The sequence below is a fragment of the Polistes canadensis genome, unplaced genomic scaffold, assembly GCF_001313835.1.
Source record: "Polistes canadensis isolate GaletaPanama2010 unplaced genomic scaffold, ASM131383v1 scaffold_24, whole genome shotgun sequence".
NCBI classification, from domain to species: Eukaryota; Metazoa; Arthropoda; class Insecta; order Hymenoptera; family Vespidae; genus Polistes; species Polistes canadensis.
In genome coordinates, this window is record NW_014569571.1 from 129528 (window position 1) to 144335 (window position 14808).

Sequence of the window (14808 nt, forward strand, 5' to 3'; positions counted from 1 at the left end):
ATATACATATTTTTTTTTATATATTATATTTATATTATTTTATGCAGATTTTTTTTATTATTATAACAAATAAAATTACAAATTTATATACGTCTTTTTTTGGTTTTGATATAAAATATTTGTTTACACGATATTGTTACGTCTGAACTGACGAAATAAATTTAAGTAGTATGTGCTAAGCCTTTTTTTTTGCCATTCTGCGTTCACCGAGTTTAGCCGGGACCAGGCAGGTTTGTATTCCCAAGATTGAATGGCGATAAATAATGGCAAACGAGTGAAAGGATGAGGATGAAGAAAGGAAAAATGATACGAAGTGGTACAAATTATAAGTTCCCATAGCTCTGATTCACTAAGATATTTAATTATAAATGTTTTTTTACATACAAATAGTTGATAATACAAGACCCTTTATTGTGCTTGGTTTGATCGCTGGTTTGTTTCTTCTTTAATTAGCACAAGTTTAACTAACACAAGTTTATGTAATACTCGAAATCGAGAATCAGAAAAGGAAAATTGACTACTAAGATCAGGCTACAAGTTAATTATTCGAAATGAAAAATCAGAATCAAAACTATTATCAAGTGAAGTTAATGACTGTAAGATAAAAGGGATAATAAGAGAGTGAATACATATTGAGGATTCATAACTCAATAATTGTTTTAACATTCTTGAGTTTTGTGAACTATTCGAGAACGTTCCATACCATTTCTTTCAAATCATTCGAGAAGATTCTATACGTTTCTTTCAGGACAGAATTGTTTGGAGTTTTATTCTATTGGTCAAGTGATCAAGTGACGGTTAAATTTATTTTACATTTGCATCCTGAGAAAAACATGAGATATTAGTTCTGGTTTATGTTAGGTTTCGGATAACTCGGTGTTGACGATGATTCACTGTGATTGTTTTAATTAGTCGATATGAGTTTCGAAGAAAATAATCTAAGAGTAATTATTATGCATTGTTTGTGAGAATAAATTTGATAAGCTAATCTTTTATTTATACTACTGTCGGGATTTCTTCGATTAGTTTCGGTATTTACTACTAACAATGGTTTCGATTGTTTTTTACGTAAATCACTGAAATAATGTCTTTATTGTTTAATTTTATTCTACTATAAGGAAGATATGCAAGGTGGGACTTCAAAATATTTTATTTAACTTTTTAATTAGTTTGTCGAAAAATCTGGATGCGCATTGAACAAATTCGTATTAAAGCTAAAAATTAATTTTATTTTAAAAAAATATAAGTTAAATTAACTCACAACAGATGTTTCTGATAATAAAAAATTGTAAGAAATGGGAACTTGAACTTAAAGAAATCATTTGTTGTTTTTCTTTTTCTTGGATAGGCGACAAGTTTGGAGAGTCCGAATAACGATGGAAATAGCGAAGAGACGCCATTGGAGGAAACTACGGAGGATTATTGGGCAGGAAGTGGATCTGGACCGGAAGATGAACAATCTTTGCAAAATGAGACGAGGGAATCTTTGATTCACGAGGCAAGTGATCACGATGCGGTAAGTTTCATTCGTAATTTAACAATATTTCTAATAATATTATTAATTATACAGGATAAAGCAAAAATTAAAAAATTCTACAATTATCGAAATTCAATGATAATAATTATTGCTTAAAATACAACGAGTTTTTATTTTGTTGTTTCTAGGATAAAATTTAATCAATACGTTTAGTAATTTTAGAATTAATATTATCTAGGAGCTTTTTTTTAAAGAACCTAGCCTATATATTTTATCAATTATAAAAAATAGAAAAATTAATAAATTAAAAAATGCAAAAAATTCGCAAGTTTTATTGGTGAACGTTTGATCTCGTTCGGTGGATGATTGACAAATGATAAAAAATAGATCATGAGATAAAAAAGAAGGGCAAAGATAAGCCACATCATTCTCATCTTCTCTTTTTACGCTTCCCTATTGGCAAATAATAATCGATTGTTACGGTTATCCCCGAAGCTTATACACGGTAACTCGATGAAAAACGTATTGACGGAAATTTTCTTCTTGTTCGTTCAAATATTCCGCTTGTCATTTCTTTTTTATCTAATTTCTTGTTTTCCTTCAATGATCTAGGTATGTGATATTATCCATATTCATTTTATATAGATCGTCGAATAAAATTAAACAACTTATTACGAATTCGAGTTTTATCCAGGATAACTAATTACATATAACTTCATTAATCATTAGATTTAAGATAAATATATACGTAAATTCTTTTTATTAACTTGGAATTTATAATATTCTTTCAATGTATGATCCAAAAGATATATGATTCTATTTAAAAAAAAATTCTATTAAAAATTCTATTAAATTCTATTAAAATTCTATTAGATTCTATTAAAAAAAAAAAACAAAAAAATAAAAGTTAATTTTTAACATTTCGAAACTTTCCAACATGTTAGAAAAACTGATACGTAATCGTTTGCTGCATTCAAAATCATGCAACATTTGTATCGAATAATTTTTGATTAGATGAATAATTCTAAAATGATTTCAGGTGTACGAGTCACCTTGTACATTGATATAGTATTAACGTAGTAAATTTAAATGCCATTCATAGAAACGTAGTTACGCGACAAGTATTTACTCGATTTAAACGATACCAATCGCGAGTCATAGAAAACGTACGGGATCGTAATGCAGTCTGCCTTGACCTTCGTTCAAGTCGTTGGAATAGTTTCAAGATAGCGAAAAAGGAAACGAAGGAAATAGAAATCCAGGACGTTAATACTCATGGATACAAATTAACTATATTCTAACTTTTAATATATTAATCTTATAAATATTCTCCCAATTTTACTATTCATTATTATTTTCATAATATTCAAACAACAATTTAAACATTATTTGTTGTTAAACTTTCGATTAATTTCTTTTTCGTTATCCAAATAATGAATTTATTTAAAACACATTTTTGTGCGTTATATTTTTGCAAATATATATGAAATATTTATTTAATTATTTATTTATATTTGAACAGAGGAAACGTGACAAGTTTGTCGTTCGATATTATTTATTATTTATGACAGGTGAATTTAATCAGTCAAATGGAATCAGTCATGTTCTTTCTCTATCTTTCTGCTTTTTTCTTTGGAATGATCGATTAATTACTTTCGACTTTTCCCTCTGGCGAATAGCTAAACATCGAGGTGAATTCTCTCAGAATTTCTTCCGTTATCGATCCATGTTTCGCTCGATCGGAGACGACGGAAGAACAGGAAAAGCGTTACTTCGATCGTGCGAACCAATAATAATATACGATTACTTTGATACTCGTGAGATAATCAATAAATTTCACAATGATTATTTCAATTTATAAAAAATATATATTATATTTATTAATTAATTTATTTTTATTTATATCATTGTTCTCTCTGTACAATTAAATAACATTAATTTAATTTTACAATAAATAATAATTGAAGGGTAAAAGTGTGTGTAATGGGGAAAAAAATAAAATAAAAGAAGACAAAATTTCGTGAAATTAAATTAGTTATACACTTTTATTTTTTGTTATAAAAAAAAATGTGTTCCATAAAATTTTTCTACGTAAAATATAAAACTTAAGATCGATAATCGTTAAGTTCGTAAACGCCGACGTTTACACCTATAAATGTGAAAAAGAACAAAAAGAAATAAAGAAAAAAATAAAAGGAAAATATAAAAGACTGGAATGTTCGAACGATATCGATCCAATCGATTACGTATTTTACGATTCTCATTCTCATTTTCGACGAGGAGAGCACGATGATCATGATGTCGGCATCGATTTCTATCACAAAGGTACCGCTTCAACACAATTCCTTTCTCTCTTCTCCTTAATGTCTTCGAAATGACGAGGAAAAGGGAATTGTCTTGAGATCTTCGAGAAAAAACGACTTTGAAAAGATTCGAAAATATCGACCAAGTTCTCATTTCTCAAGTTCACGCGAAAAGAAGAAGAACATAAAGAAGAAAAATCTGTTCAACTAACACACTAACCAACCTACTAACACAACAACAACCAACATACCAGTCAACTAATCAACCAACCAATTAATACACAAACCAAGTAACACATCAATTAACTTACCAACCAAGTAACCAAAAACACAGTAACTTAGAAACAAAACAACCAACAACACACCAACCAATTAATACACAAACTAACCAACCAACCAACCAAGTAACACACCAATTAACTTACCAACCAAATAACACATCAATTAACTTACCAACCAAGTAACCTAAAACACAGTAACTAAGAAACAAAACAACCAACAATATAGCAACCAATACACACATCACTAGCCAACAATACAACAAACCAAGGAAACAAGTAAGCAAGAGGAATAAACCTGGCGAGTAGTAAGATCCATAACGATTCCAATACCCTCCTCCAACAATTCCTTCCTCTATACTCATCTTTCTCTCTTTCACTCTCTCTCATTCTCTTTTCTTAAACCCTTCACGAATTCCAGAAACGCTCCTCAAAAGTGGAATCCGTGAAAAGCAATAATTTCCCGCAGTGGAATGGAAGAGTGAGTGGCAAGGAAACGACTTTAAGAGCTTTCTGACAACAAGAAAGTGTAATATGGCGAAAAAGAAAGAAAGATAGAAAGAGAAAGAAAGAGAGAGACAGACAGACAGACAGATAGAAAGGAAAAAAAACGAGTGAAGAAGAGAAATAACATGCTGGTGTTTCTTCATAACTAACATAAGGCATATGGAAGCTGTTTGCAAGTTTTTAGTACTCTGAACGTTTACCACCAACCACGTGCCTATCTCTTCCCCTTTATCTTCCTTTTCCTTCTTCTGGTTCTTCTTCTTCTTCTTCTTCTTCTTCCAGTTTCCTCACCTGATTCGTCAGAGTAGGTGTTTACAAACTCCCTATGCATCGTCCTGACAACCATGAGTGTATTCCTCTATTTTTTTTTTTCATATTTTTATTTCTTTTCTTATACACTTATTTTTCTCATGTTGTAATAGTAATAATACTTAAGTACTCGTATCTATACAAAGAATTAGTGAGAAAGAGAGAAAAAAAGGTATATGCACAAGCGTAATAGGTAGTAGTGCAAATACACATGCATGTATCTTCATAATACTATTATATTATATAAGATATACCAAAGTAAGAGAGAGAAAGAGACAAGGATATATACACGATCGTAATAGTAGTAGTACTTTTCTTTACTACGAACTATCATGAAACATAAATGAGAAAAAGTGAGATAAAAAAGGTATATAAATGAGCATAATAGTAGTAGTATTTGTACTTACACGTTTTTAAACGAAATTTTTCTCATGACAGAATAATTATATAAGAGAGAGAGAGAGAGAGAGAGAGAGAGAGAGAGAACGAATGTACATACGAGTGTGTAATAGTAATAATACTCGTACACATATGTATTTACACGAAATTTTAATAATTATAAGAATGAATGTACAAGAGAGAAAACGTATGTATACATGAGTATATAATAGTAGTGGTGCTCATACAGAAACAAGTATTTACACAAAGTTTTACTAAGAAAATGAATGTGCAAGATAGAATAATAGATGAATGTAATAATAGCGGTGCTCGTATATACACGTATTTACACGAAGTTTAACTAAGAATGAATGTGCAAGAAAGAGACAGAGAAAACGAGTGTACACAGGAGCGTAATAATAGTAGTGGTTCGTACGTATATGCCTATACGTATTTACACGAAGTCTTAGAAAAAATGAGCAAGAAAATGAGAGAGAAAGAAAGAGAGATAGAGATAGAGATAGAAAAGTGTATACACGAGCTTGTAAAGCGTTAGTCACGCGTTGCTCGTGCCTCGTGTTTTTCGAGTGGATCCTAAAGAAAGTTTTCTTCTTCCTTCTCGAGAACGACCTCTTCTTCTTTTTCTTCTTTCTCTTCCCTTCATCACGACTTCGTACCATTTCCATCTACCGTATGTTGTTGTTCTCTTCTTTTCTCTTCTTGCTCGGTAGCGATTTGTCGATCTTAAGGTTAAAGGGACTCGTTAACGTAGGTTAAAGGTCTCACGTTATGAGAGAGAGAGAGAAGAGAGAGAGAGAGGGTTCGGTGATCTGTGAGAGGAATGGGGTGATGTTATGTTTCGTGATTTATGAGAAAATAGTATTCTATATGAGTTTGTAAATGTGTATATAGGTATAAGTAGCTTGGTATTATATGTATGTTTTTTTTTTTCTATTAAATAGAAAGAGGTATCTTTAAAAGATTATTTTTATGGTTTTTGTGCATAGATATTTTATATTGTTTTGATATTTATATGATATTCGTTAAATTATTTTTAATGTTTACGGTAAATGAATATTAGTAATATTTATATTATTTTATTTAAGTAGAATTATTTATTAAAATTATTATTATATATCCGAGAATTTTTAATTAATTTATTTTTCTTTCACAATTTGATCTTGTTAATATTTTATATATATATATATACGGTTATGTATTTTTGATATTTATTAATGATATTTTTATTTTAAGGTGGTATATGTAGGAGAAGGTGGAGCATACGTTCCAGTACCATCTATAAAAAATCGTCCACTAAGTCCAAATCTTCAAGCTTTACAAACCCTACAAGGACTTCAAGGATTAACAGGAGGGGGCGGAACAGGTGTGGTCGCTGACGAAGAATGGCGGAGACATCCGGAAACTTGGGATCGAGAACATCGAAGATATAGGCCCAATACCACGAGAGTACAACGTAAGTTAAAAGAAAATCATAATTCATCAAAAATCAATATTTAATTTTATAATTATTATCAATAAAAAAGTCAATCATTGTGTGATTTATTAATCGATGATCAATTCGTAATATCGAATAGAATTAATTAATAATAATAATAATAATAACAATGAATATTGTTAAAACAATTTATAATCATTCCTAAGATTTTCACCAAACTAATAGAAAATATTTTGGAATAATTATATATAACTCTATCCAGAGATAAAAGAATAATATTTAAGATTAATCATTTTCGTTAGAGATCATTAGGAAACATAAATGAATAAAGAAATAAAATAATAATCGAGTACTCTAAACGTCGAAGGATCGATTAAATGTAAAAGGGGGAAAAAAAGGTTTAAAAGATAGGTAAAGAAAATTTTCGAGTAGGTTACGGCGAATAGGAAGCTACCGTTAGAGTAGGAGCAATTAAAACGGTGTCGGGAAGTCGTAGAACGTTTGCTGACACCAAAACTAGAAGAAGAGGAGGACTTTAACACGCCTTATTCTTGATCTTCGTCACGGTTATCTTTCTTTATCTATTTATCTATCCATCTTATCTATCTATCATTTATCTTTCTCCTTTTTTTTTTACCTTCTCTTTTAGGATCATCATCAACGTATCTAAAGTCCGGTCTTGCTATTAAATCATTGAACTTAGGTTCGAGCGTAGAAAATCTCAGTTAATTTAAATCAAGTTGTGTTGGTTTATATGTGTGACTTTTGAATGTGGTAATGGCGGCTTGTAATCGATGATAATTGGACCGTACTTCGCACGCATATTTCAGTTTTTTTTACTAACAATTATTATTTTTCATTCATTCATTTTCATACGAGCACATTTTTTTATTTATTTATTTATTTATTTATTTATTTATTTATTTATTTATTCATTTACCGTTGGAATCATTTAATAAGCAGTTCGCTAAACATTTCATTTTATGCATAATTACAAGTATTATGAAGATTCCTTATCTATGTGAGAAGATCACACATAGTTCGTAAGAATTATTATACTATTTATTTCTTTTTTTTTATGTGTTACTACCTTTTACTATTTTCCATTACTAAAAAATCCTACTGATATAACCAAACTTGTTTTTTTTTTAACACGGTATTGTTTTCATATTTTCCATAAGACATTAATTCTTTCTTTTATATGTTCGTTAAAAATAAAATTTATATACCATTGTTTATCGTTTCCGTTAATACTAAACAATATTTTTATATTTTTTATTAATTAATTTATTAACATACGTAAATTGCTTTTAATGTTTTTATTGTTGCACCACACACAACGACCACAAATATACTTGCATTTAAGTTTGATTAGAAAAAAAAAAAAACAAATCAAAAAGATAATAATTAAAAATAATTCTTATTAATTAAGCATACCGCGTTTGAACAAATTTCCATCTTACAATCTTGCAAAAATCTACGTACGTACTATCACATATAATTGCAGAAAAAAAATAAAACATACCTGTTAGATACTAATTAATGTTTCCTATCTAATTTAAATGACCTAAGAGAGAAATAAAAAAAGAAAGAAAATTTGTTATCGATTTGTTGTACTGCACACGACTACAAATATACTTGCATTTAAGTTTGATTAGAAAAAAAAAAAGAACAAATCAAAGGAGATAATAATTAAAAATAATTCTTACTAATTAAGCATACCGCGTTTGGACAAATTTCCATCTTACAATCTTGCAAAAATCAACGTACTTATTACCACATTTAATTGCAAAAAAAAAAGAAAAAGAAAAGAAAAAAGAAAAAGAAAAATAAAACATACCTGTGTTAGATGCTAATTAAAGATTCCTAGCTAATTTAAATGACTTTTAAGAGAGATAGAAAATTTGTTATCGATTAGAAGGTCGAAGATCTCATCGATCGTTTCGACTTTTCTTTCTGTAAAGAAATAGAGAAGGAAAAAGGAGAAGAAAAGGGCAAGCGAGCTGCGATGGGGAAAAAGGGTTGAGGATGGGGGGAGGAGGGGGGAGGAGGATACGCGAACTATCGTCGATGAGCGTGCGAAAAGAGAAAAGGCACGTAGTTATAAATGATAGATGCCAAGGCACGCGGTAGGAGATAGAAAGAGAGATAAAACCTTGTGTAAGGTTCAATGAAGTCGTAAAGACGGCCGCCATGCACCGCGGGAACCATAAGGCCACCCGCGGTATCGTCAATTACTCGAAAGAAGGACCATTAAGTTTAATGTATCCTCCGGTACATGCATGATTCATACACGTTCTCATCCTTAAATTATTCTATTTCTCATTTTATTTGGTGTCTCCTCATTACCCTAAACGACTATTAATCGTGTCGAGTGTTATACTCGACATTGTTTGGTCCAATTCGGTGGTCTTAGGATTGCGCGTCAAGGTCATTCTATCGAAATAATAAAAAGAGTTGCACTGTAGATAGGACAAAAGTTGATTTTTGCATACGAAAGGTCTCATATATATAGTGTCTTTGGATATATTTATATTTTATTATACTTTTATTATATTATAATATATGATAAATTTATTTAAATTATGTTATAAATATAATATACTTTTATTTTATTTCTTTATTTTACTCTTTTTATTATACTTTTTTTTCTGTCATATTATTCTTCTCCAGAGGGAGGAAAATATTATATCTTCGTACCTTGCAATCCCTTATACTCTTTTGGGTAGAACAATTTTTCCTAAATAAATCAAACTTAATTGAATATTTTAAATATTATTTTTTGTGTGCATTAGGGAATCAATTTGAACATTCGAATTTTTACTTTCTACCAACGAGACCAGTTTCAATTTAAAACTCGTTTTTTGGAAATTACATTTTTTCTTTTTACAAAATCTGTTTCCGCAATCTTAAAGTTTATTCAGTTTACAAGAAAAAGTACTTCTACCTTTTATTTGTGTTAATAAGTGTATAGTTACCGAAATATTATTTAAAACCGAATATTGTTCGGAATCGAATTGACCCAGTATGCATTTAATGATTCGTTACGAAAATGTGCACACTGAGGATTCAAATTTACATTAGAGTATCGAGTGTGATTCGACATATAAATGTTTTTAAATATCACTCGAATTAGTAATCATACGTATGTAATAAGACATAATAGTATTTAACATAAATATGACTAAACGTCATTTTGTCATGTGTGATGATTTTAACTTAAGTGCTTCGAGTGTGACTAGACATAATAATGACTTTTAGTCGTTATTGTTATTTTTACTTGTCATGATTTTACAACGATAAATCTCGGCCATTTTCCTTCCTCCCCATCCACCCTTTTCTCGTTTATCATAGAACGTGTATCGAAGTTGTGCAATCCGTTCTATTGTCTACGCAGCGTCGTTTTACCGGACAATGAACACAAAGCATGCATCCGCAATTCTAATAAGCGTGCATGTGTTACTTGACATACATATATACATGCATACACTCATGCATGCATGCATGCATGCACGCGTGAATACGTTAAACAAAAAGAAGGATAGAAAAAAAACGAAACAAATACGAAAGAATGAGAAAGAGATAAGAAAATGTTGCTCGAAAATGTTGTTAATGTTGAAGGGATGCTATAGTAAATATGTGCCTAGTTGTATCATCTTGAAAAAGAGAGAGAAAGAGAAAGAGTGAGAGAGAGGGAGAGAGAAATACGTCCTTCCAAGTGAAACTATCTTCATCCTTCATCTAAAATATCTCTCTTTATCCAACACAATTCTTAAGATTACATCGGTAGGACGTAAACAGTTGCTTTTAGCTCAACCACGATGAGCGAGTATGAAGGGACTATTACACCCTAACGAAACATACTTTACATACTTCACTTTCACTCTTCATCCTTCTCTTCCACGACCTCTTTTTTTTTTTTTAACTGACGAATCTTCGAAGCTCTATAGGACTTATTATTTTTAACTCGAATTATATCGAGATTTCTTTTTAAATGATTTTTTTTTTTTAATTGAACGAAAAATAATTTATTTCCGAGGAAATTTAATAGGAAAATAATTGATTTTTCATTAACGATTAGAAAAATATATTAAATATAATTATTTTAAGCATTAAATATAATTTATTTGAAAGATCGTAAATTAAATATTGAAAGGGATAAATAATTATTTTTATATATTTTGCCGAATAAAGTATAGATATTTATTTTTCAATTTTCGGTAAAACATATCAATTTGTTTAATATCGATATCTAATTAAATTCTTCCGAATCATAGCATAACTTTGCAAAAATTATTGACACTAATATCGTTAAATTAACATTAAACGAACACACATACACGTATTAACTTAAATATATTTTTATCTATTATTACAGATATCGAAGCAGAGTGCCAGGATGATTATATGAAAATCAGGATCGGTTTTAATGGCTCGTTCACAGGATTACTTTACTCAGCAGGTATAAAGTGACAGATAAAATCGTTTTACATCTACCCTAGATAATTTATCTTTAGAAGACAATACACTATTCGATATAACTCGAGTAATACGATCGATAGATAGATAAAATCGATTGAATCGTTTCGAGATGCTATTACGTAATCATAATTTCCTCGAGGATTTAGAGATTCGAATCTCTACTATGTGATTCTTATTCGTCAAGGACAATCGGTATTAATTATAGGATACTCCTACGATCCCGACTGCATGTACGTTAACGGAACGGGCCGTGATTACTATGAATTTTACATCCAATTGAATCGGTGCGGCACTCTGGGCGAGAACACTCATCACCAGGACAGCAGAAAGAACCCCACGGTGCGTATATAAGTATGAACAAAAATCATAATCTTAATGATGATAATAATAATAATAATGGTAGTAAATAAAAATTGAAAAAAAAAAGATAAAAAAATTGAAAGAAAGGGGAAAATGCATTTAATGATAATAACGGAGAGAGAAAGAGAAAATATCTTGTTGGTGTGTGAGTTAGTTGTTAATCGTTGATCGTCTCCTGATCGACTGTAAGATAAGAAAATAAAAAAAACATACTCTCATCATTGTTCTACTATTTTACACCATAGAAAAATCTCATGTGGAACACCGTAACCGTCCAGTATAATCCGCTGATCGAGGAAGAATTCGATGAACACTTCAAGGTCACTTGCGAGTATGGATACGATTTTTGGAAGACAGTGACGTTTCCCTTTCTCGATGTCGAGTAAGTCATATCCCTGTTTTTCTTATTTAATTATTAATTTTAACATTTTTAATAAACAAATTCTATATATATGAGAACATACGCAAACGGTATGAATGATAGGATTTATGTTTAAAAATTTTATGCATTATTAATTTAAATTAATTCTTGTGTGTGTGTTAGTTTTTAATATTACACAATCACTGCGTTTTCAGTGAACAAAAATCGTTTAGCAAACCATCCGAACTTTCTAGCAAAAACAAATTCTAATTAAGTAAATAGACTAAAAAAAGGTCCTACCCTTGCTACCCAGGAATAAGATGTTCTTAAATAATAATATGATTATACGGTGTAACAGTGTGTTATATCCGTTTACACTTACCTTTGTAATATTATTTGTTAACAACTCGTATCAATGTGTGTATCACATCAACCAAAAATTACTTATAATTCTCGACATTCCTCTATTTAATAAAAAAGAAAAACTCACACTGCGTTAAATAAACAAAGTCCAAGAGTATAGAAAAAATTGTTAATAGGTAAAATGTTTGTTTATTTTTGTTTTTAAAACGAAAAACGAAGTAAATATCGCGATAGAAAATGGATGAGGATAATTCAAGCGAGTAATCGGTCGATTATCGTTGATTTCGAATCGATTCTCTAATCCAATCCCCCCCCCTCCCCACTCTTCCCTTTCCGCTTTTACTATTGGCAATGTCCGTTATCCAACACCGTGGAATCGTTGGATACCGTGAGATAACGGAGACGGATCGTTGGCAATTTCTATATAACAGCGCGTCTACTTTCAGGGTCGCCACGGGAAATCCCGTAGTCTTCACCCTCCAGCCACCGGAGTGCTACATGGAAATCAGATACGGTTACGGGACCACTGGAACTAGAGTGGCTGGACCAGTTCGCGTCGGCGATCCTCTGACTCTCATTATCTACATGCGCAGTAAATACGGTACGAGGCTATCTAACCCTAACTTTGATTCGATCCTCACAATGAAAACGCACGCGTCACGTATTTCCATTTTATACATTAGATTACCTTACACGCCTAACTATCTATTCTATTTTATCCTTCCGCATCCTCGACCTGACCGCATGCTGCCGTCTCTTATTACGCACTCGACAAATCAACAATTTCTATTATTTCCTGCACGATATATATATAATATATTTACGTGCAATATTTGATTAACTTCAATCAAATATAGATATTACAAAATATAATATTAACCCTAGAATTATTAAGTGGGGTTGATATCTATAATATATACCCCAGGTAAACTTAAATTAAATGAACATTTCATCGTTTTTCAGTACTTTAATTTATTTATATCGATTTTTCATCTATCAAACTTTAGTAAAATTGAATTTGCTCTTCACTATTCTCTTTGGCATGAAAAACACAAAAAAATTTATATACTTAAAAGTCTGATTATTGATATTAGAACAGTTTTTAGGGGTAAATATATACCCAGTTTGTAGTCTGAAGGTTAAAAAAATAAGTTTGTAGTTCTAGGGTTAATATCAAGATATTTATTAATCGTAATTAATTCTAAGAGTATTTATAGACAAATTTGATATCACGAGAATAACTATGTTAGAAAAATTATTTTGTTAAATTAAGGTATACGAAAAATAATCTGTCTTTTTTCATGTTTTATCTTTGATAAATAGATGGTTTCGATATCGTCGTGAACGATTGTTACGCACATAATGGTGGAAACAAGAGGATTCAACTTATCGATCAATACGGATGTCCCGTAGACGACAAACTGATTAGCAGATTTCGTGGATCCTGGTCTGAGAGTGGTCTATTCGAGACCCAAGTTTTTGCTTATATGAAGACATTTAGGTTTACAGGATCACCCGCTTTATACATCGAGTGCGATGTTCGTATGTGCCACGGTCGATGTCCGGTAAGAAAACAATCAATTCAAATCAAATCAAACTATCTAAAAAATCAATCATTTAACTCACGTATTATTATTAACACGTTGAACTTTTAGAGTCAACCATGCCATTGGAGAAACGCTAAAAATGTTGCGAAAAGATCCGTATCGGACATGATTGGTGGACCGACAACACCTGCTACTAGTTTATCGGAAAATGTTAATCTTTTCCAATCCCTTCGAGTTCTTCAGGAAGGGGAAGTTGACACGGAACTTTTCCAGAATTCTACTACCGCTTCTCGTAATGGTAAAACCACATTTTTTTACCATTAAATTCTTACAGTTCAAATATATTATCTATTTTTTATCATTTAATATTAATATTTGATATGAATTTTCAGGTGCAAATGATTCAGGCTCAAACGACAGAGTGTGTTTAAGATCGAACGTGATGAGCACTATTGTTGGATTAGGTTGTGGTATAATTTGTTTATTGTCGGGTACATTGTTGGCAATGTGTTCGCGAATGCGAAGACAAGCGCGAGAAAAATTACTCTCGGATAGCATAAGCTATATGACGCACAAGGGTAGAATTAATTAAGCGGTCGTGGGAGGGGGAGGCGGGGTGGGGACAAAAAAATATACATTCGGGGGGTTAATTTCGTTCTTTCTTCCCGCGGTTATCGCGATTTCTAGTTTACCGACGAAAATCAGTAATGTAGAGTGCGTAGGTTACAAAAGCATCAATAATAAATTTGTCGGTAAAACATAAATCTGCATTACCGTACATCGATATCGTATGACGTCGATGTAATCGGGAGGGACGAACGATAAAAAGAAAAAAGAAAGAAGGATTTATCTTAAATGCCAGCGAATATGCAAGTTAACACGCTACTTTGATAAAAGACTTTAGTACTTTAGTGTGCCTAACGAAAAAAAAAAAAAAAACACAATTTATACACAAGTAACGCCTTAACACAACTCTAATTTACTATA

The 14808-nt window shown here is 30.9% G+C and overlaps 1 protein-coding gene and 1 long non-coding RNA gene across 2 annotated transcripts in view; both read left to right on the forward strand.

The window, feature by feature from the left end:
* Window positions 1-1375, forward strand: part of LOC106783654 — a 60357-nt gene extending 58982 nt beyond the window's left edge. Inside the window, exon 3 of the long non-coding RNA XR_001381336.1 lies at window positions 1349-1375. This is a non-coding gene — a long non-coding RNA (uncharacterized LOC106783654). The remainder of the gene's footprint in view (window positions 1-1348) is intronic.
* LOC106783653 lies at window positions 1376-14417 on the forward strand (the record flags this gene model as incomplete). The annotated part of the gene is made up of 9 exons (XM_014742365.1): window positions 1376-1516; window positions 6507-6726; window positions 11087-11170; window positions 11396-11529; window positions 11796-11932; window positions 12721-12875; window positions 13598-13839; window positions 13930-14119; window positions 14214-14417. Coding segments are annotated over 9 exons (1503 nt in total), but the record flags the coding sequence as incomplete, so codon positions are not given.
* Between the last annotated feature and the right edge of the window lie 391 nt (window positions 14418-14808).